Source organism: Argopecten irradians, chromosome 12 (genome assembly GCF_041381155.1).
Source record: "Argopecten irradians isolate NY chromosome 12, Ai_NY, whole genome shotgun sequence".
In the NCBI taxonomy this organism is placed as follows: Eukaryota; Metazoa; Mollusca; class Bivalvia; order Pectinida; family Pectinidae; genus Argopecten; species Argopecten irradians.
This window is the reverse complement of record NC_091145.1, coordinates 41,979,993-42,005,543: the sequence shown is the minus strand read 5'-3', so window position 1 is coordinate 42,005,543 and position 25,551 is coordinate 41,979,993. Positions and strand designations below refer to the sequence as shown.

Below are 25,551 nucleotides of genomic sequence, written 5' to 3'. Positions count from 1 at the left end.
CCTGTAAGTACTGACTGTAGTCACCTATCATCTGTCAACCCTGTAAGTACTGACTGTAGTCACCTATCATCTGTCAACCCTGTAAGTACTGACTGTAGTCACCTATCATCTGTCAACCCTGTAAGTACTGACTGTAGTCACCTATCATCTGTCAACCCTGTAAGTACTGACTGTAGTCACCTATCATCTGTCAACCCTGTAAGTACTGACTGTAGTCACCTATCATCTGTCAACCCTGTAAGTACTGACTGTAGTCACCTATCATCTGTCAACCCTGTAAGTACTGACTGTAGTCACCTATCATCTGTCAACCCTGTAAGTACTGACTGTAGTCACCTATCATCTGTCAACCCTGTAAGTACTGACTGTAGTCACCTATCATCTGTCAACCCTGTAAGTACTGACTGTAGTCACCTATCATCTGTCAACCCTGTAAGTACTGACTGTAGTCACCTATCATCTGTCAACCCTGTAAGTACTGACTGTAGTCACCTATCATCTGTCAACCCATGTAAGTACTGACTGTAGTCACCTATCATCTGTCAACCCTGTAAGTACTGACTGTAGTCACCTATCATCTGTCAACCCTGTAAGTACTGACTGTAGTCACCTATCATCTGTCAACCCTGTAAGTACTGACTGTAGTCACCTATCATCTGTCAACCCTGTAAGTACTGACTGTAGTCACCTATCATCTGTCAACCTTTTAAGTACTGACTGTAGTCACCTATCATCTGTCAACCCTGTAAGTACTGACTGTAGTCACCTATCATCTGTCAACCCTGTAAGTACTGACTGTAGTCACCTATCATCTGTCAACCCTGTAAGTACTGACTGTAGTCACCTATCATCTGTCAACCCTGTAAGTACTGACTGTAGTCACCTATCATCTGTCAACCCTAAGTACTGACTGTAGTACTGATCTGTCACCTGTAGTCACTGTATCATCTGTCAACCCTGTAAGTACTGACTGTAGTCACCTATCATCTGTCAACCCTGTAAGTACTGACTGTAGTCACCTATCATCTGTCAACCCTGTAAGTACTGACTGTACACCTATCATCTGTCAACCCTGTAAGTACGACTGTGTCACCTATCATCTGTCAACCCTGTAAGTACTGACTGTAGTCACCTATCATCTGTCAACCCTGTAAGTACTGACTGTAGTCACCTATCATCTGTCAACCCTGTAAGTACTGACTGTAGTCACCTATCATCTGTCAACCCTGTAAGTACTGACTGTAGTCACCTATCATCTGTCAACCCTGTAAGTACTGACTGTAGTCACCTATCATCTGTCAACCCTGTAAGTACTGACTGTAGTCACCTATCATTGTCAACCCTGTAAGTACTGACTGTAGTACCTATCATCTGTCAACCCTGTAAGTACTGACTGTAGTCACCTATCATCTGTCAACCCTGTAAGTACTGACTGTAGTCACCTATCATCTGTCAACCCTGTAAGTACTGACTGTAGTCACCTATCATCTGTCAACCCTGTAAGTACTGACTGTAGTCACCTATCATCTGTCAACCCTGTAAGTACTGACTGTAGTCACCTATCATCTGTCAACCCTGTAAGTACTGACTGTAGTCACCTATCATCTGTCAACCCTGTAAGTACTGACTGTAGTCACCTATCATCTGTCAACCCTGTAAGTACTGACTGTAGTCACCTATCATCTGTCAACCCTGTAAGTACTGACTGTAGTCACCTATCATCTGTCAACCCTGTAAGTACTGACTGTAGTCACCTATCATCTGTCAACCCTGTAAGTACTGACTGTAGTCACCTATCATCTGTCAACCCTGTAAGTACTGACTGTAGTCACCTATCATCTGTCAACCCTGTAAGTACTGACTGTAGTCACCTATCATCTGTCAACCCTGTAAGTACTGACTGTAGTCACCTATCATCTGTCAACCCTGTAAGTACTGACTGTAGTCACCTATCATCTGTCAACCCTGTAAGTACTGACTGTAGTCACCTATCATCTGTCAACCCTGTAAGTACTGACTGTAGTCACCTATCATCTGTCAACCCTGTAAGTACTGACTGTAGTCACCTATCATCTGTCAACCCTGTAAGTACTGACTGTAGTCACCTATCATCTGTCAACCCTGTAAGTACTGACTGTAGTCACCTATCATCTGTCAACCCTGTAAGTACTGACTGTAGTCACCTATCATCTGTCAACCCTGTAAGTACTGACTGTAGTTACCTATCATCTGTCAACCCTGTAAGTACTGACTGTAGTCACCTATCATCTGTCAACCCTGTAAGTACTGACTGTAGTCACCTATCATCTGTCAACCCTGTAAGTACTGACTGTAGTTACCTATCATCTGTCAACCCTGTAAGTACTGACTGTAGTCACCTATCATCTGTCAACCATGTAAGTACTGACTGTAGTCACCTATCATCTGTCAACCCTGTAAGTACTGACTGTAGTCACCTATCATCTGTCAACCCTGTAAGTACTGACTGTAGTCACCTATCATCTGTCAACCCTGTAAGTACTGACTGTAGTCACCTATCATCTGTCAACCCTGTAAGTACTGACTGTAGTCACCTATCATCTGTCAACCCTGTAAGTACTGACTGTAGTCACCTATCATCTGTCAACCCTGTAAGTACTGACTGTAGTTACCTATCATCTGTCAACCCTGTAAGTACTGACTGTAATTACCTATCATCTGTCAACCCTGTAATGATAATCTAAATGTTTCAGGCGTACTTGAAGAATGATTTTAATGTCTCAGGCGTACCTGAAGGAGCATTTGAATGTTTTAGACGTTCTTGAATGATAATTTTAATGTTTCAGGCGTACCTGAAGGAGCATTTGAATGTTTTAGACGTTCTTGAATGATAATTTTAATGTTTCAGGCGTACCTGAAGGAGCATTTGAATGTTTTAGACGTTCTTGAATGATAATTTTAATGTTTCAGGCTTACTTGAAGGATAATTTAAACGTTTCAGGTGTTTTAGGCTTACTTGAAGGATAATTTAAATGTTTTAGGCATACTTGAAGGATAATTTTGAAGGACTGGGTGTAGATAAAACTAAGTGGTCTCTAGTCCAGGGTGGCCATGTTGGTACTGGATGTCATGGTTTAGTGGAAGACGCAGCCATGGTGATGTCAGGACCAGGTAACAGACAACTTGTGACAGGCAACCTTGACCTTCGTAATGCCAGGTAAGTCAAGTAAAGATACGTCAGATAGATAGACCAGGTAAGTCAAGTAAAGATAGGTCAGATAGATAGAACAGGTAAGTCAAGTAAAGATAGGTCAGGTAGATAGACAAGGTAAGTCAAGTAAAGATAGGTCAGGTAGATAGACCAGGTAAGTCAAGTAAAGATAGGTCAGGTAGATAGACAAGGTAAGTCAAGTAAATATAGTTCAGGTAGATAGACAAGGTAAGTCAAGTAAAGATAGGTCAGATAGATAGACAAGGTAAGTCAAGTAAAGATAGGTTAGGTAGATAGACCAGGTAAGTCAAGTAAAGATAGGTCAGGTAGATAGACCAGGTAAGTCAAGTAAATATTGGTCAGGTAGATAGACAAGGTAAGTCAAGTAAATATAGGTCAGGTAGATAGACCAGGCAAGTCAAGTAAATATAGGTCAGGTAGATAGACCAGGCAAGTCAAGTAAAGATAGGTCTTGTAGATAGACCAGGCAAGTCAAGTAAAGATAGGTCAGATAGATAGACAAGGTAAGTCAAGTAAAGATAGGTTAGGTAGATAGACAAGGTAAGTCAAGTAAATATAGGTCAGGTAGATAGACCAGGCAAGTCAAGTAAATATAGGTCAGGTAGATAGACCAGGTAAGTCAAGTAAAGATAGGTCTTGTAGATAGACCAGGCAAGTCAAGTAAATATTGATCATATTAAGCGCACCTGTCCCTAATGGCTGGTGATCTTATGTCATGGTGCGGCGTCCATCGTCCGTCCGTCAACATTTCCTTTAAATCGCTACTAGTCATAGAGTTTTACATGGATTGCAACCAGATTTGGCAAGAAACATCCTTGGGGAAGTGGGACAGAGTTTGTATAAATGGCGCTGACCCACCAGGAGCTGGAGGAAAGGAGCCCAAGAGGGGAAATATAGGTAAAGCCTTTAAATCGCTACTACTCATAAAGTTCTACATGAATTGTCACCACATTTGGCCAGAAACATCCTTGAGGGAAGGGGAACAGATTTTAAAAAAAAAATTGGCTCTGGCCCTCTGGGGGCAGGAGGGGTGGGGCCCAATAGCGGAAATAGAGGTTGAAATCGCTACTAGTCATAGAGTTCTGCATGGAATGAAATCAGATTTGGCCAGGATTATCCTTGGGGGAAGGGATCCATTAGGATAATTATAGGTAAATATTTAAATTCCTTCAGAAAAGAAACAATGAACCTGTATTCAGAACACTATTTGGTAATAAAATATCAGGTGAGTGATACAGGCCCTCTGGGCCTCTTGTATTTCTTGTAAAGATTTTTAATTGTTTCTAAGATGAAGGAAACATGTTTTACTGAAAGCCTGCAGGACCACCTTAAAATAAGTTAACCAAGAACTTTGTGTTTAACATACAAAATGTACTAGGATTATTGTTGGGACCAACAAAAATTTTCCAATAAAACAGATTGTTTGAGTACTCTAATTTGTGAGTTCAAGTAATAACAAGATTCCACTGTCCATAGAAGATAATTTGTTTATTTATTATAATAAATAATAGCACTGGTGCCGTATACATTTGTATATTGTTAGGTTTATACAATACTATGCTGTGATTGGTGGAGCTGGCCCAGGACCAGGATGTTTCCCTCCGTCCTCCTCACGACACAGTGTTATACTCCAGTACTCCACAGATAACGGTGAGTCAAACAAAATCAACTCGTCTGGAATTTTGCCAGAGTATGTTTTTTTCAAGTAGGTCCTAAACTCACTTTTAGACTGTTTTTTTTTTAAGTTTGCCCAACTAATAAATAAACATAATAAATTTCACAATTAAATTATTTATAATATTTGAAAATTTACTTAATAGAAGATATTTGTGTAAGTATGTACTGGGAAACCCTCCACATACTAGAGTTTCTGTTGTAATACCCATTGTTCTGATATTTGTGTAGGTATTTACTGGGAAACCCTCCACATACTAGAGTTTCTGTTGTAATACCCATTGTTCTGACATGTGTGTAGGTATTTACTAGGAAACCCTCAACATACTAGAGTTTCTGTTGTAATACCCATTGTTCTGATATTTGTGTAGGTATGTACTGGGAAACCCTCCACATACTAGAGTTTCTGTTGTAATACACATTGTTCTGATATTTGTGTAGGTATGTACTGGGAAACCCTCCACATACTAGAGTTTCTGTTGTAATACACATTGTTCTGACATGTGTGTAGGTATGTACTGGGAAACCCTCCACATACTAGAGTTTCTGTTGTAATACCCATTGTTCTGACATGTGTGTAGGTATGTACTGGGAAACCCTCCACATACTAGAGTTTCTGTTGTAATACCCATTGTTCTGATATTTGTGTGTAGGTATTTACTGGGAAACCCTCCACATACTAGAGTTTCTGTTGTAATACCCATTGTTCTGACATGTGTGTAGGTATGTACTGGGAAACCCTCCACATACTAGAGTTTCTGTTGTAATACACATTGTTCTGACATGTGTGTAGGTATTTACTGGGAAACCCTCCACATACTAGAGTTTCTGTTGTAATACCCATTGTTCTGACATGTGTGTAGGTATGTACTGGGAAACCCTCCACATACTAGAGTTTCTGTTGTAATACCCATTGTTCTGATATTTGTGTGTAGGTATTTACTGGGAAACCCTCCACATACTAGAGTTTCTGTTGTAATACCCATTGTTCTGACATGTGTGTAGGTATGTACTGGGAAACCCTCCACATACTAGAGTTTCTGTTGTAATACACATTGTTCTGACATGTGTGTAGGTATTTACTGGGAAACCCTCCACATACTAGAGTTTCTGTTGTAATACCCATTGTTCTGACATGTGTGTAGGTATGTACTGGGAAACCCTCCACATACTAGAGTTTCTGTTGTAATACCCATTGTTCTGATATTTGTGTGTAGATATTTACTAGGAAACCCTCCACATACTAGAGTTTCTGTTGTAATACCCATTGTTCTGACATTTGTGTAGGTATTTACTGGGAAACCCTCCACATACTAGAGTTTCTGTTGTAATACCCATTGTTCTGACATGTGTGTAGGTATGTACTGGGAAACCCTCCACATACTAGAGTTTCTGTTGTAATACCCATTGTTCTGACATGTGTGTAGGTATGTACTGGGAAACCCTCCACATACTAGAGTTTCTGTTGTAATACCCATTGTTCTGATATTTGTGTAGGTATTTACTAGGAAACCCTCCACATACTAGAGTTTCTGTTGTAATACCCATTGTTCTGACATGTTGTGTAGGTATTACTGGAAACCCTCCACATACTAGAGTTTCTGTTGTAATACCCATTGTTCTGACATGTGTGTAGGTATTACTGGAAACCCTCCACATACTAGAGTTTCTGTTGTAATACCCATTGTTCTGATATTTGTGTAGGTATTTACTAGGAAACCCTCCACATACTAGAGTTTCTGTTGTAATACCCATTGTTCTGACATGTGTGTAGGTATGTACTGGGAAACCCTCCACATACTAGAGTTTCTGTTGTAATACCCATTGTTCTGACATGTGTGTAGGTATTTACTAGGAAACCCTCCACATACTAGAGTTTCTGTTGTAATACCCATTGTTCTGATATTTGTGTAGGTATGTACTGGGAAACCCTCCACATACTAGAGTTTCTGTTGTAATACCCATTGTTCTGACATGTTTGTAGGTATGTACTGGGAAACCCTCCACATACTAGAGTTTCTGTTGTAATACCCATTGTTCTGACATTGTGTGTAGGTATTTACTAGGAAACCCTCCACATACTAGAGTTTCTGTTGTAATACCCATTGTTCTGACATGTTTGTAGGTATGTACTGGGAAACCCTCCACATACTAGAGTTTCTGTTGTAATACCCATTGTTCTGACATGTGTGTAGGTATTTACTAGGAAACCCTCCACATACTAGAGTTTCTGTTGTAATACCCATTGTTCTGATATTTGTGTAGGTATGTACTGGGAAACCCTACACATACTAGAGTTTCTGTTGTAATACCCATTGTTCTGACATGTGTGTAGGTATGTACTGGGAAACCCTACACATACTAGAGTTTCTGTTGTAATACACATTGTTCTGACATGTGTGTAGGTATTTACTAGGAAACCCTCAACATACTAGAGTTTCTGTTGTAATACCCATTGTTCTGGCATTTGTGTAGGTATTTACTGGGAAACCCTCAACATACTAGAGTTTATGTTGTAATACACATTGTTCTGACATGTGTGTAGGTATTTACTGGGAAACCCTCCACATACTAGAGTTTCTGTTGTAATACCCATTGTTCTGAATTTGTGTAGGTATTTACTGGGAAACCCTCCACATACTAGAGTTTCTGTTGTAATACCCATTGTTCTGACATGTGTGTAGGTATTACTGGGAAACCCTCCACATACTAGAGTTTCTGTTGTAATACCCATTGTTCTGATATTTGTGTAGGTATTACTAGGAAACCCTCCACATACTAGAGTTTCTGTTGTAATACCCATTGTTCTGATATTTGTGTAGGTATGTACTGGGAAACCCTACACATACTAGAGTTTCTGTTGTAATACCCATTGTTCTGACATGTGTGTAGGTATGTACTGGGAAACCCTACACATACTAGAGTTTCTGTTGTAATACCCATTGTTCTGATATTTGTGTAGGTATTTACTAAGGAAACCCTCCACATACTAGAGTTTCTGTTGTAATACCCATTGTTCTGATATTTGTGTAGGTATGTACTGGGAAACCCTCCACATACTAGAGTTTCTGTTGTAATACCCATTGTTCTGACATGTGTGTAGGTATGTACTGGGAAACCCTCCACATACTAGAGTTTCTGTTGTAATACCCATTGTTCTGACATGTGTGTAGGTATTTACTGGGAAACCCTCCACATACTAGAGTTTCTGTTGTAATACCCATTGTTCTGACATGTGTGTAGGTATGTACTGGGAAACCCTACACATACTAGAGTTTCTGTTGTAATACCCATTGTTCTGACATGTGTGTAGGTATGTACTGGGAAACCCTACACATACTAGAGTTTCTGTTGTAATACCCATTGTTCTGATATTTGTGTAGGTATTTACTAGGAAACCCTCCACATACTAGAGTTTCTGTTGTAATACCCATTGTTCTGACATGTGTGTAGGTATGTACTGGGAAACCCTCCACATACTAGAGTTTCTGTTGTAATACCCATTGTTCTGACATGTGTGTAGGTATTTACTGGGAAACCCTCCACATACTAGAGTTTCTGTTGTAATACCCATTGTTCTGACATGTGTGTAGGTATTTACTGGGAAACCCTCCACATACTAGAGTTTCTGTTGTAATACCCATTGTTCTGACATGTGTGTAGGTATTTACTGGGAAACCCTCCACATACTAGACTACGCCAGTTACCAGGAGATAAAGAAGGACTACATTCTACTGCCTCAAGGAGCCAGAACTGACAGCACCAAAGTCCGATGGTGGCAGCCATTATCTGAAGGATACACACAGTGGGGCCCCCAGTGGGAGATAGATGACATCTATATAGGTATGTATATACAGTGGGGCCTAGTGGGAGATAGACAACGTCTTTATAGGTATATATATACAGTAGGGCTCCAGAGGGAGGTAGACGACGTCTATATAGGTATATATATGCAGTGGGGCCCCTAGTGGGAGGTAGACGACAACTATATAGGTATGTATATACAGTTGGGCCCCCAGAGGGAGGTAGACGACGTCTATATAAGTATGTATATACAGTTGGGCCCACTAGAGGGAGATAGACGACGTCTATATAGGTATGTTTATACAGTGGGGCCCCCTAGAGGGAGATAGATGACATCTATATACAATGGGGTCCAAGTGGGAGATAGAAAACATCTATATAGTTATGTATATACAGTGGGGCCCTAGTGGGAGATAGACGATATCTATATAGGTATGTATATACAGTGGGGCCCTAGTGGGAGATAGACGACATCTATATAGGTATGTATATACATTGGGGCCCCCTAGAGGGAGATAGATGACGTCTATATAGGAATGTATATACAGTGGGGCTCCCAGAAGGAGATAGACGACGTCGATATAGGTATGTATATACAGTGGGGCCCCTAAAGGGAGATAGACGACGTCTATATAGGTATGTATATACAGTGGGGCCCTAGTGGGAGATAGACGATGTCTTTATAGGTATGTATATACAATGGAACCCCCAGTGGGAGATAGACGATGTCTATATAGTTATGTATATACATTGGGGTTCCCAGAAGGAGGTAGACGATATATATATTTGTATGTACTATATACAGTGGGGCCCCAGTGGGAGATTACAATTTTTATATTTGGACAAGGTTTAAATTAACGTCAGGATTGAGTCACATTGAGTCTAACAGATTTGACTGCACAAACTTGTTTTTGTAGGTGGTACCGAGATCAACCCTAGTGAGATGCAGTTGTCATTTGATGATACAGAGGCTGAAGATATCCAGAGTGATGCACCCTGGGAGTTTACCCCTCGCGGTGTAATACGTGAACATGTGTGTACCACTAATGGTTATGCTGTAGCCTGGGACGAAGGAAAAGGCACACGGAGCTTCACCTCTAAACAAATAATTGTCCAACACAACTACATGTTACAGTTTAGGGTAAGCTAAGGATTATGTGACCTATATTTTAACATATACATTACTTGATACTGAAAATTTATATTTGGGTCACAAAGTAAAAAGGTAGACTAGCGAGTTCAAGGGGAAAAATGTAGATAATAGTGACCTATATTTTGAGATTTGACCTATATTAAAGAAACAGCTTGTTTATAATCTGTTTAATTTTCATAAGGAACGTTGTTTCTCAAATCACCCAGTTGAAATGATAGATTAAAAAATCAAGTTTTTGTAATAAGCATCTGTTGTTTGTAGTAGATATTCAGTTTGTTTGTTGTCTTTCCAGATAGTTGTGGGTTGTAATGGTCAGCCAGACCACTGTGCCTCTAACTCTCCTGTCAAACTGATGTATAACAAGAATCCAGCCACTGACCGCTGGGAGTATGTCCAGCCTTTGTGTTTACCTGACCTTAACGGTATGCAGACTGACTGTCGGCCTAGCCACTACCACTCTGCTAGTGAATATTCACCCGAGGGCAACCCCTCGTGGACCTGGGTCACCATCGACCTCCCTGACACTGTCTACTCAAGGTAACTGGTGAACAGAAGTGATCACAAAACACCGAAATAAAGTACAGTATTCACTTTCAGTTTCAAAATATCTTAGCACAACCGTTATGATTATCATATTGTAAAATGGTGGGACAGTTATGGTTTACCTATACTATTTTTTAAGCTTCAATCTTTAGGATTGATTAAATACTGGTATAATACAAGGTGGAGACTTTGATATTACTGGAACAGACACCCAACATGGCCACAGAAACTGGCATAGAAAAACTCCTATTGGAGCCTCTTGTTTTTCTAGAGCTTCAACAAACAATGAAATTTCAAGAAACACTAAGTATGATTAGGTTGTGCTTCTTTCCAGTGTGACCAGATTCCGATGGATACAGGAAGCCACCAATTCATCCGCTTCTTCGTGGGCCCTGGATGATGTATATGTCGGGGAGAAGTGTCCGGGCATGTGTAGTGGCAGGGGGGCGTGTCTGTCTGGTAGCTGTCACTGTCACCAAGGTTACACAGGTAAATGATATATACGTTTGTGGAGAATACATGCAGGGTCATTGAGATAGGATCCGTTCATCATTTCCAGACTATAACTCCAAAATCAAACTGGGCTCCATGATATTTCTGTATGTGTCAAGCTAGTGCCCAAGCTGTGTCTTTCGATAAACTTCCATTTTTGATATTTATTGTGTTACCATGGAAACTTAGGCAAAATGTTCAATTTACAGTTTCCTTTCTATTCTGGGCTATTACTCCAAGAAACTTTATCAAAATATATCTGCCTGTTAAGGAAAATGAACCGTAACCATAAATGACCAGTGATTTTGTTTCATATCTTAAATGTTTATTTTAGGATTATCATGTGAGAAAATAACGAGACACCTACTACGGAAAATGTCGGATTCATTTGAAGGTGGGGTGTTTAAGTTTTACTGGGACACCATTACTGGAGGGGGAATAGGGTTCGGATGTGGTGCCCTGCTGCCGTACGCTCATGGTAAAACACTCTACTTCAATGACTGTGGCTTACGACAAATGGTTACAGTGGAAATGGATCTAAGAAAAGCCAGGTACACTATCATCATGATATCTTACATTTACCAGATAGTATTCATAATGATGTAAAATCAAAACAATCTTAAAGATAACTTGACTTGTAATCTATCAAATGATTTTGTGTATTTTGTAATAAGTGGAAAATCATTGGTCTATATTGCTACTTTAAAGCTAGTTTTTAGCACAATGGAGCATATAGCTCCATAGTTGCTTATAGCATGACCACTGGTTTTGGAAATCACCTTATGAACAGGATATCTCAAGTTATATTTCATTAACAGAAATGAAATTTTGCAGAGACATGTAGTTATAGATAAGGACGGAACTGATAAAATTTGGCGACAAACAGACATAAACTCTATTTTGGGGAATTAAATATATTAGTTATTAATGGTTAAAGGGAAAAACAATGGTTGCAAGTTAATTAATGTATTTTGTTATCAAGGCCCTGGGAAAGGCTCGCCTGTAGCTGCCATTGTCAATTTGCTGACCCGTAGTACACATTCCGTTGTGCTGAGATTCAGCCAATATAACTTGGGCATTAAATTAAATTACTACCTTAATTGTGAAATTTATATTTTGTTGAAGAAAATGTGATATAAGATAAGTTATTACGTAATTTCAACATATTAAAGCTAATTCAGCTTACCTCTTATAACCAGGATAGCCAAATATCTTTGAATTTTTCTGTCACTTATAATGAATTATGCCCTCCTCCAGCAGGTATCCTTGTAAAATATATATAGTAGTACATGTGTGATACCGACAAGGAATCACTGCAGGAAAAAATTGACCCAATTATTTTTTATCATATTGCAATATTCTGATAAGTTTGAATTAACGGCATTGTTAAATGTCCGAATTTTTATTAAATGTTCTCATTTATAGTTAAGATGATTCTATTTAAATTGGTCCAAACACTATTCACACTATAAAGATGCTGCTTCTGCATACGCTCACACTAAAATCCTGCTCAGAAAAAAATAATTCTGTACAAGTCAACTTTTTGTTTTTATAAAACTGTCAATCTATTTTACATTTGATAAGTAACATCAGCTATCTTAAAAGAATTGGTATGATTGTTTTAATACCATAATTGTAGAAATACCAGTCATCATTTGAATTGTCCGAATTAATGAATACATGTAGTTCAAACAGTGCATATAAGTGTAAATCAAGAAAATCAGGCAAAACCTATCATTGGACATTTATGAACTGGACCATCGCGCTACCAGGCCATTGGCCTCTTGTTGAAGTATGCATCTGTTACAATCAAAACCAAATAAATCATCATTATCACGTAACCTCTCTTTACATAACTTCTAATTCAATAATTTGATTGGAAATAGCAATTTTTCCTCTATTTTTCTGCAGGGTTACATGAAATCTGCAATAACTTTTAATAAATTTTCTTTTTCAGCAAAATAATGTTTGTGCTACAGATAGGATGTCGGGCACAAACGTCGACGTGTAATGTACGGACTGGTACAGGTGTTCAGTATCGTGGGGTGTTATTACAGTACACTGTAGATAAGGTAGGTCATCACTCCTTTATATCAGTTAACTATTCTGTAAGTCTAACTTGCTACATGCATGTCTGACTTTCTTGATATGATAAAATAAAAAAACATAACCAATAGTCATGTCGATTGCAAAACTAATTTACAGGATGTCACATTGAGCATGATTTGAAATGAACATGCATTTTTTCAGGGAATACACTGGAAACTTCTAGCTAGGCATGATCCAGAAGATTACCTTAATCCCAAAAGGGCAGCATACAACTTACCAGGGGACGCAAGAGCTAATGGTGTACAATTCAGATGGTGGCAGCCAGTCCATGACGGGAAGGGACACGACCAGTGGGCCATAGATCATGTAGAAATCATAATGTAAGTCACGACGGGGAGGGACACGACAAGTGGGTCATAGATCTTGTAGAAATCATAACGTAAGTCATGACGGGGAGGGACACAACCAGTGGGTCATAGATCTTGTAGAAATCATAACGTAAGTCATGACGGGGAGGGACACAACCAGTGGGTCATAGATCTTGTAGAAATCATAACGTAAGTCATGACGGGGAGGGACACAACCAGTGGGTCATAGATCTTGTAGAAATCATAACGTAAGTCATGACGGGGAGGGACACAACCAGTGGGTCATAGATCTTGTAGAAATCATAACGTAAGTCATGACGGGGAGGGACACAACCAGTGGGTCATAGATCTTGTAGAAATCATAACGTAAGTCATGACGGGGAGGGACACAACCAGTGGGTCATAGATCTTGTAGAAATCATAACGTAAGTCACGACGGGGAGGGACACAACCAGTGGGTCATAGATCTTGTAGAAATCATAACGTAAGTCATGACGGGGAGGGACACAACCAGTGGGTCATAGATCTTGTAGAAATCATAACGTAAGTCACGACGGGGAGGGGACACGACCAGTGGGTCATAGATCTTGTAGAAATCATAACGTAAGTCATGACGGGGAGGGACACAACCAGTGGGTCATAGATCTTGTAGAAATCATAACGTAAGTCACGACGGGGAGGGACACAACCAGTGGGTCATAGATCTTGTAGAAATCATAACGTAAGTCACGACGGGGAGGGACACAACCAGTGGGTCATAGATCTTGTAGAAATCATAACGTAAGTCATGACGGGGAGGGACACAACCAGTGGGTCATAGATCTTGTAGAAATCATAACGTAAGTCATGACGGGGAGGGACACAACCAGTGGGTCATAGATCTTGTAGAAATCATAACGTAAGTCATGACGGGGAGGGACACAACCAGTGGGTCATAGATCTTGTAGAAATCATAACGTAAGTCATGACGGGGAGGGACACGACCAGTGGGTCATAGATCTTGTAGAAATCATAACGTAAGTCATGACGGGGAGGGACACAACCAGTGGGTCATAGATCTTGTAGAAATCATAACGTAAGTCATGACGGGGAGGGACACAACCAGTGGGTCATAGATCATGTAGAAATCATAACGTAAGTCATGACGGGGAGGGACACGACCAGTGGGTCATAGATCTTGTAGAAATCATAACGTAAGTCATGACGGGGAGGGACACAACCAGTGGGTCATAGATCTTGTAGAAATCATAACGTAAGTCATGACGGGGAGGGACACAACCAGTGGGTCATAGATCTTGTAGAAATCATAACGTAAGTCATGACGGGGAGGGACACAACCAGTGGGTCATAGATCTTGTAGAAATCATAACGTAAGTCATGACGGGGGGACACAACCAGTGGGTCATAGATCATTAGAAATCATAAGAATCATAACGAAGTCATGACGGGGAGGGACACAACCAGTGGGTCATAGATCTTGTAGAAATCATAACGTAAGTCATGACGGGGAGGGACACAACCAGTGGGTCATAGATCTTGTAGAAATCATAACGTAAGTCATGACGGGGAGGGACACAACCAGTGGGTCATAGATCTTGTAGAAATCATAACGTAAGTCATGACGGGGAGGGACACAACCAGTGGGTCATAGATCTTGTAGAAATCATAACGTAAGTCATGACGGGGAGGGACACGACCAGTGGGTCATAGATCTTGTAGAAATCATCATAACGTAAGTCATGACGGGGAGGGACACAACCAGTGGGTCATAGATCTTGTAGAAATCATAACGTAAGTCATGACGGGGAGGGAGGTCATAGACAGAAATCATACCAGGGAGGGACACACAGTGGTCATAGATCTTGTAGAAATCATAACGTAAGTCATGACGGGGAGGGACACAACCAGTGGGTCATAGATCTTGTAGAAATCATAACGTAAGTCATGACGGGGAGGGACACAACCAGTGGGTCATAGATCTTGTAGAAATCATAACGTAAGTCATGACGGGGAGGGACACAACCAGTGGGTCATAGATCTTGTAGAAATCATAACGTAAGTCATGACGGGGAGGGACACAACCAGTGGGTCATAGATCTTGTAGAAATCATAACGTAAGTCATGACGGGGAGGGACACAACCAGTGGGTCATAGATCTTGTAGAAATCATAACGTAAGTCATGACGGGGAGGGACACAACCAGTGGGTCATAGATCTTGTAGAAATCATAACGTAAGTCATGACGGGGAGGGACACAACCAGTGGGTCATAGATCTTGTAGAAATCATAACGTAAGTCATGACGGGGAGGGACACAACCAGTGGGTCATAGATCTTGTAGAAATCATAACGTAAGTCATGACGGGGAGGGACACAACCAGTGGGTCATAGATCTTGTAGAAATCATAACGTAAGTCATGACGGGGAGGGACACAACCAGTGGGTCATAGATCTTGTAGAAATCATAACGTAAGTCATGACGGGGAGGGACACACCAGTGGGTCATAGATCTTGTAGAAATCATAACGTAAGTCATGACGGGGAGGGACACGACCAGTGGGTCATAGATCTTGTAGAAATCATAACGTAAGTTACGACGGGGAGGGACACAACCAGTGGGTCATAGATCTTGTAGAAATCATAACGTAAGTCATGACGGGGAGGGACACAACCAGTGGGTCATAGATCTTGTAGAAATCATAAGTCACGTAAGTCATGACGGGTAGAAATCATAGTAAGTCACACGGACACAGTGGGTCATAGATCTTGTAGAAATCATAACGTAAGTCATGACGGGGAGGGACACAACCAGTGGGTCATAGATCTTGTAGAAATCATTATGTAAGTCATGACGGGGAGGGACACACCAGTGGGTCAGATCTTTAGAAATCATAGTAAGTCAACGGGAGGGACACAACCAGTGGGTCATAGATCTTGTAGAAATCATAACGTAAGTCATGACGGGGAGGGACACAACCAGTGGGTCATAGATCTTGTAGAAATCATAACGTAAGTCATGACGGGGAGGGACACAACCAGTGGGTCATAGATCTTGTAGAAATCATAACGTAAGTCATGACGGGGAGGGACACACCAGTGGGTCATAGATCTTGTAGAAATCATAACGTAAGTCATGACGGGGAGGGACACAACCAGTGGGTCATAGATCTTGTAGAAATCATAACGTAAGTCATGACGGGGAGGGACACGACCAGTGGGTCATAGATCTTGTAGAAATCATAACGTAAGTCATGACGGGGAGGGACACAACCAGTGGGTCATAGATCTTGTAGAAATCATAACGTAAGTCATGACGGGGAGGGACACAACCAGTGGGTCATAGATCTTGTAGAAATCATAACGTAAGTCATGACGGGGAGGGACACGACCAGTGGGTCATAGATCTTGTAGAAATCATAACGTAAGTCATGACGGGGAGGGACACAACCAGTGGGTCATAGATCTTGTAGAAATCATAACGTAAGTCATGACGGGGAGGGACACAACCAGTGGGTCATAGATCTTGTAGAAATCATAACGTAAGTCATGACGGGGAGGGACACAACCAGTGGGTCATAGATCATGTAGAAATCATAACGTAAGTCATGACGGGGAGGGACACAACCAGTGGGTCATAGATCTTGTAGAAATCATAACGTAAGTCATGACGGGGAGGGACACAACCAGTGGGTCATAGATCTTGTAGAAATCATAACGTAAGTCATGACGGGGAGGGACACAACCAGTGGGTCATAGATCTTGTAGAAATCATAACGTAAGTCATGACGGGGAGGGACACAACCAGTGGGTCATAGATCTTGTAGAAATCATAACGTAAGTCATGACGGGGAGGGACACAACCAGTGGGTCATAGATCTTGTAGAAATCATAACGTAAGTCATGACGGGGAGGGACACAACCAGTGGGTCATAGATCTTGTAGAAATCATAACGTAAGTCATGACGGGGAGGGACACAACCAGTGGGTCATAGATCTTGTAGAAATCATAACGTAAGTCATGACGGGGAGGGACACAACCAGTGGGTCATAGATCTTGTAGAAATCATAACGTAAGTCATGACGGGGAGGGACACAACCAGTGGGTCATAGATCTTGTAGAAATCATAACGTAAGTCATGACGGGGAGGGACACAACCAGTGGGTCATAGATCTTGTAGAAATCATAACGTAAGTCATGACGGGGAGGGACACAACCAGTGGGTCATAGATCTTGTAGAAATCATAACGTAAGTCATGACGGGGAGGGACACAACCAGTGGGTCATAGATCTTGTAGAAATCATAACGTAAGTCATGACGGGGAGGGACACAACCAGTGGGTCATAGATCTTGTAGAAATCATAACGTAAGTCACGACGGGGAGGGACACAACCAGTAGGTCATAGATCTTGTAGAAATCATAACGTAAGTCATGACGGGGAGGGACACACCAGTGGGTCATAGATCTTGTAGAAATCATAACTAAGTCATGACGGGAGGACACACCAGTGGGTCATAGATCTTGTAGAAATCATAACGTAAGTCATGACGGGGAGGGACACAACCAGTGGGTCATAGATCTTGTAGAAATCATAACGTAAGTCATGACGGGGAGGGACACAACCAGTGGGTCATAGATCATTGTAGAAATCATAACGTAAGTCATGACGGGGAGGGACACAACCAGTGGGTCATAGATCTTGTAGAAATCATAACGTAAGTCATGACGGGGAGGGACACACCCAGTGGGTCATAGATCATGAAGAAATCATAACGTAAGTCATGACGGGGAGGGACACAACCAGTGGGTCATAGATCTTGTAGAAATCATAACGTAAGTCATGACGGGGAGGGACACACAACCAGTGGGTCATAGATCTTGTAGAAATCATAACGTAAGTCATGACGGGGAGGGACACAACCAGTGGGTCATAGATCTTGTAGAAATCATAACGTAAGTCATGACGGGGAGGGACACAACCAGTGGGTCATAGATCTTGTAGAAATCATAACGTAAGTCATGACGGGGAGGGACACAACCAGTGGGTCATAGATCTTGTAGAAATCATAACGTAAGTCATGACGGGGAGGGACACAACCAGTGGGTCATAGATCTTGTAGAAATCATAACGTAAGTCATGACGGGGAGGGACACAACCAGTGGGTCATAGATCTTGTAGAAATCATAACTAAGTCATGACGGGGAGGGACACAACCAGTGGGTCATAGATCTTGTAGAAATCATAACGTAAGTCATGACGGGGAGGGACACAACCAGTGGGTCATAGATCTTGTAGAAATCATAACGTAAGTCATGACGGGGAGGGACACAACCAGTGGGTCATAGATCTTGTAGAAATCATAACGTAAGTCATGACGGGGAGGGACACAACCAGTGGGTCATAGATCTTGTAGAAATCATAACGTAAGTCATGACGGGGAGGGACACAACCAGTGGGTCATAGATCTTTTAGAAATCATAACGTAAGTCATGACGGGGAGAGACACGACCAGTGGGTCATAGATCTTGTAGAAATCATAACGTAAGTCATGACGGGGAGGGACACAACCAGTGGGTCATAGATCTTGTAGAAATCATAACGTAAGTCACGACAGGGAGGGACACGACCAGTGGGTCATAGATCTTGTAGAAATCATTATGTAAGTCACCACAGGGAGGGACACAACCAGTGGGTCATAGATCTTGTAGAAATCATAACGTAAGTCATGACGGGGAGGGACACAACCAGTGGGTCATAGATCTTTTAGAAATCATAACGTAAGTCATGACGGGGAGGGACACGACCAGTGGGTCATAGATCTTGTAGAAATCATAACGTAAGTCATGACGGGGAGGGACACAACCAGTGGGTCATAGATCTTGTAGAAATCATAACGTAAGTCATGACGGGGAGGGACACGACCAGTGGGTCATAGATCTTGTAGAAATCATAACGTAAGTCATGACGGGGAGGGACACGACCAGTGGGTCATAGATCTTGTAGAAATCATAACGTAAGTCATGACGGGGAGGGACACGACCAGTGGGTCATAGATCTTGTAGAAATCATAACGTAAGTCATGACGGGGAGGGACACGACCAGTGGGTCATAGATCTTGTAGAAATCATAACGTAAGTCATGACGGGGAGGGACACGACCAGTGGGTCATAGATCATTTAGAAATCATAACGTAAGTCATGACGGGGAGGGACACAACCAGTGGGTCATAGATCTTGTAGAAATCATAACGTAAGTCATGACGGGGAGGGACACAACCAGTGGGTCATAGATCTTGTAGAAATCATAACGTAAGTCATGACGGGGAGGGACACAACCAGTGGGTCATAGATCTTGTAGAAATCATAACGTAAGTCATGACGGGGAGGGACACAACCAGTGGGTCATAGATCTTGTAGAAATCATAACGTAAGTCATGACGGGGGGAGGGACACAACCAGTGGGTCATAGATCTTGTAGAAATCATAACGTAAGTCATGACGGGGAGGGACACAACCAGTGGGTCATAGATCTTGTAGAAATCATAACGTAAGTCATGACGGGGAGGGACACAACCAGTGGGTCATAGATCATGTAGAAATCATAACGTAAGTCATGACGGGGAGGGACACAACCAGTGGGTCATAGATCATGTAGAAATCATAACGTAAGTCATGACGGGGAGGGACACAACCAGTGGGTCATAGATCTTGTAGAAATCATAACGTAAGTCATGACGGGGAGGGACACAACCAGTGGGTCATAGATCTTGTAGAAATCATAACGTAAGTCATGACGGGGAGGGACACAACCAGTGGGTCATAGATCTTGTAGAAATCATAACGTAAGTCATGACGGGGAGGGACACAACCAGTGGGTCATAGATCTTGTAGAAATCATTATGTAAGTCACCACGGGGAGGGACACAACCAGTGGGTCATAGATCTTGTAGAAATCATAATGTAAGTCACCACGGGGAGGGACACAACCAGTGGGTCATAGATCTTGTAGAAATCATTATGTAAGTCACGACGGGGAGGGACACAACCAGTGGGTCATAGATCTTGTAGAAATCATTATGTAAGTCACCACAGGGAGGGACACAACCAGTGGGTCATAGATCTTGTAGAAATCATAACGTAAGTCATGACGGGGAGGGACACAACCAGTGGGTCATAGATCTTGTAGAAATCATAATGTAAGTCATGACGGGGAGGGACACAACCAGTGGGTCATAGATCTTGTAGAAATCATAATGTAAGTAAGTCAGGGACACACCAGTGGGTCATAGATCTTGTAGAAATCATAAGTAAGTCATGACGGGGAGGGACACAACCAGTGGTCATAGATCTTGTAGAAATCATAACGTAAGTCATGACGGGGAGGGACACAACCAGTGGGTCATAGATCTTGTAGAAATCATAACGTAAGTCATGACGGGGAGGGACACAACCAGTGGGTCATAGATCTTGTAGAAATCATAACGTAAGTCACGACGGGGAGGGACACACGACCAGTGGGTCATAGATCTTGTAGAAATCATAATGTAAGTCACGACGGGGAGGGACACAACCAGTGGGTCATAGATCTTGTAGAAATCATAACGTAAGTCATGACGGGGAGGGACACAACCAGTGGGTCATAGATCTTGTAGAAATCATAACGTAAGTCATGACGGGGAGGGACACAACCAGTGGGTCATAGATCTTGTAGAAATCATAACGTAAGTCATGACGGGGAGGGACACAACCAGTGGGTCATAGATCTTGTAGAAATCATAACGTAAGTCACGACGGGGAGGGACACAACCAGTGGGTCATAGATCTTGTAGAAATCATAACGTAAGTCATGACGGGGAGGGACACAACCAGTGGGTCATAGATCTTGTAGAAATCATAACGTAAGTCATGACGGGGTGGGACACAACTTGTGGGTCATAGATAATGTAGAATTCATAATGTAAGTCACGACGGGGAGGGACACAACCAGTGGGTCATAGATCTTGTAGAAATCATAACGTAAGTCATGACGGGGTGGGACACAACTTGTGGGTCATAGATCATGTAGAATTCATAATGTAAGTCACGACAGGGAGGGACACAACCAGTGGGTCATAGATCTTGTAGAAATCATTATGTAAGTCGTGATGGCGATATATAGATATTTGTGAAAGATTTTAATTCATGTTCGAGTTATGCAAAATTTTGTTTAATATTAGTTATATTTTTCTCAAGTATACAACCACGTACATGTATAATGTAATAACAAAGCATTTTCAATATTTTATAATCCCAAATATTTTCTTTATCTTCCAGAAATCATAATTCCTTTTCGAGATTCAGACGAAGTAAATGGAGAGGAGAGTAAATGAGATTTTATTGTACTTATTTGTACCAATGTACATTTGGATCATCCATAAAATTTACCTGGGATTTAATCTTATTTAATTGATTGTATTCAAAATATCTGGATGTAAATGAATGTGTGATATAGGAATGAAGTTAACACAGACTCAAACTTATAAAACTAACTTCTGAACACCTTCATGACATTCTGTGGCTAGTCACTTCATGTACAACAGCATGATCATACATAAATACAGCATCAGTAACATAAAACAGATCTCGCTCATCTCTCTCTTACACAATACACAAACTTTGGTAATGTTAAATCTGATCCCAAATAACTTGTGACCCAAGTGTTTTACAATATTTCCTAAATATAACACTTTGTAACATATGGACTCGCTGAGGATATAATCTTCATATAGCACCTACTGCTGGTAATGTTTCTTGTCATTAAATATATACTTTGTCATTAATAATGTCATTCTACCACATATGGCCCCAATAAAGATCTCATTTCCCAACATGTCACAATTGTAGTTACTTTCTAATATTTCATAACTCATAATTGTTTCCAATCACCATTTGTGGCACCAGTCATTGTTTCCAATCACCACTTGTGGTGCCAATCATTGTGTCCAATCACCACTTGTGGCACCCATCATTGTTTACAATCACCATTTGTGGCACCCATCATTGTTTCCTATCACCAATTATATTTCCAATCACCACTTGTGGCACCCATCAATGTTTATAATCACCACATGTGGCACCCATCATTATATTTCAAATCACCTCTTGTGACACCTATCATCATATTCAATCACCACATGTGGTATTCATCATAATGTCCCCCACCACATGTTGCACTTATTCCAATGTTACCCTCATTACCATACTTCCCCTCACCACATTGTCCTCAGTGTTCCCTACCACCTTTGTCGTTGCCAGTTCTTATCGCCGTTGATGGACATCATGACATCTCTTTTCACCACTTGTGGCTCCACCAATAATATTATCCACCACCTATCATTATATTCAAATCACAACATGTGGCATCTATCATTCTTTCCAATCACCACTTGTGGCACCCATCATTGTTTTCAATCACCACTTGTGGCACCCATCATTGTTTTTATCACAACTTGTGGCACCCATCGTTGTTTCCAATCACCACTTGTGGCACTGGTGGCATCTATCATTATATTTCCAGTCACAACTTGTGGCATTCATCATTGTATTCAATCACCACTTGTGACATCCATCATTATATTTACAATCACCACTTGTGGCACCATCATTGTTGCTTATCACCACTTGTGGCACCCATTATTGTTTCCAATCATCATTTGTGGCACCCATCGTTGTTTCAAATCAACAGTTGTGGCACCCATCATTGTTTCCAATCACCACTTGTGGTACCAATCATTGTTTCAAATCACCACTTGTTGCACAAAACATTATATTTCCAATAACCACTTGTGGCACCCATCATTGTTTCCAATCACCACTTGTGGCACTCATCATTGTTTTTAATCACCATGTGTGGCAATTATCATATTTCCAATTACCACTTGTGGCACCCATCATTTTATTTCCAATCACTACTTGTGGCACCCATTATTGCTTCCCCTCACCACTTGTGGCACCCATCATTGTTTCCAATCACCACTTGTGGCACCCATCATTGTTTCCAATCACCACTTGTGGCACCCATCATTGTTTCCAATCACCACTTGTGGGATCCATCACTGTTTCAAATCACAACATGTGGCATCTATCATTCTTTCCAATCACCACTTGTGGCATCCATCATTGTTTCCATTCACCACATGTGGCACCCATCATTGTTTCCAATCACCACTTGTGGCACCCATTATTATATTACCAATAACGATATGTGGCATCCATCATTGTTTCCAATCACCACATGTGGCACCAATCATTATATTACCAATCACGATATGTGGCACCCAATATTGTTTCCAATCACCACATGTGGCGCCCATCATTCACCACATGTGGCACCCATCATTGTTTCCAATCACTACATGTGGCACCAATCATTATATTACCAATCACGATATGTGGCACCCATCGTTGTTTCTAATCACCACATGTGGCACCCATCATTGTTTCCAATCACCACATGTGGCAGCAATCATTTTATTACCAATCACGATATGTGGCACCCAATATTGTTTCCAATCACTACATGTGGCACCCATCATTATATTACCAATCACGATATGTGGCACCCATCATTTTTCCAATCACCACATGTTGCACCCATCATTGTTTCCAATCACCACTTGGAGCACCCAATATTGTTTCCAATCACCACTTGGGTCACCCATCATTATATTTCCAATCACCACGTGTGGCACCTATCATTGTTTCGAATCACCACTTGTGACTCCCATCATTGTATTGTTACCCTCATTACCATACTTCCCCTAACCACATTGCCCTCAGTGTTCCCTACCACCTTTGTCACCAATTCTCATCACCGTTGATGGAATCCTTATTACATCTCTCAATCACCACTTGTGGTACCACCCATAATATTATCCACCACTGCTTTTGGCACCCATTATTTCATTTCCAATTTCCACTTGTGGCACCAATCATTGTTTCCGATCTCCACTTGTGGCATCCATCATTATTATTTCCAGTCACCACTTGTGGCATCCATCAAATAATTATTTTCAATCACTACTTGTGGCACCCATCATTGTTTTCAATCACCACTTGTGGCATCCATCATTGTTTCCAATCACCATATGTGGTACTCATCATAATGTCCCCCACCACATGTGGCACTCATTCCAATGTTACCCTCATTACCATACTTCCCCTCACCACATTGCCCTTAGTGTTCCCTACCACCTTTGTCGTTGCCAGTTCTAATCACCGTTGATGGAATCAATCATGACATCTCTTTTCACCACTTGTGGCTCCACCAATAATTTTATCCACCACCTATCATTATATTCAAATCACCACTTATGGCACCAATTATTGTTTTCAATCACCACTTGTGGCATCCATCATTGTTTCCAATCACCACATGTGGTACTCATCATAATGTCCCCCACCACATGTGGCACTCATTCCAATGTTACCCTCATTACCATGCTTCCCCTCACCACATTGTCCTCATTGTTCCCTACCACCACCTTTATCACTGCCAGTTCGCATCGCTGTTGATGGAATCCATCATTACATCTCTTTTCACCACTTGTGGCACCACCCATAAAATTATCCACCACCACTTGTGGTTTCTATCAGCTTTAAAAGCATGTATTATTTTGTTACTGTCACCACTTGTACAATATTGTCTACATCACCTCTGTGACTCTACCCCAATAATGTTTCCCACCACCTCCAATCATAAGGCTCCAGTCATGAAGTTTACCACTTAACTTTGTCCCCGTCACATGTATTAAATTATCCTATTTCTCATGGAATATCCCAACTGTCAATATATGCTTGGAAATATTCTTTATTGTTGAATGTAAGTGATATTGTATTAATGAGGCAAGAAAGACTTCAGTGTATAATTATACATATAAGTACTTATGGGTGGTGATACTGCTTATAGTTAACAACCCTGGTGGTTTTTACCAACGCAAACACTTCTTGTTTTATACTGTTGTATTTGTTTTATTATGCTATTAAAGCAATAACCTAACAAGTTTCATGACTTTGTGTTAACTGAACCATTACCTTTTAGTCCACCGTCATCAGATGGTTGACTATTCAACTTGCCTTTCGTCCGTGGTCAGTTCGTCCGTCCGTCCTTCCATTACCGATTCTTCTTATTACCACTTTTTCACAGAAAGCATGGAAGGAGTCTGTCTTAAATTTCATAGATATGTTCCCTAAGTTACTAAGTGCCCAAGTTGTGCGTAT

At 41.3% G+C, this 25,551-nt stretch overlaps 1 protein-coding gene across 1 annotated transcript in view; it reads left to right on the top strand.

Annotated features, from left to right (window-relative positions):
• Positions 1 to 25,334, top strand: part of LOC138305118 (reelin-like) — a 133,449-nt gene extending 108,115 nt beyond the window's left edge. The window contains exons 66-75 of the mRNA XM_069245518.1: positions 3,021 to 3,196; positions 4,755 to 4,861; positions 8,549 to 8,728; positions 9,607 to 9,830; positions 10,135 to 10,379; positions 10,720 to 10,874; positions 11,212 to 11,428; positions 12,835 to 12,949; positions 13,128 to 13,306; positions 21,607 to 25,334. Of these exons, the coding sequence (XP_069101619.1) occupies positions 3,021 to 3,196; positions 4,755 to 4,861; positions 8,549 to 8,728; positions 9,607 to 9,830; positions 10,135 to 10,379; positions 10,720 to 10,874; positions 11,212 to 11,428; positions 12,835 to 12,949; positions 13,128 to 13,306; positions 21,607 to 21,658 (1,650 nt within the window). The 3' untranslated portion in view covers positions 21,659 to 25,334. The remainder of the gene's footprint in view (positions 1 to 3,020; positions 3,197 to 4,754; positions 4,862 to 8,548; positions 8,729 to 9,606; positions 9,831 to 10,134; positions 10,380 to 10,719; positions 10,875 to 11,211; positions 11,429 to 12,834; positions 12,950 to 13,127; positions 13,307 to 21,606) is intronic.
• Positions 25,335 to 25,551: the final 217 nt, after the last annotated feature.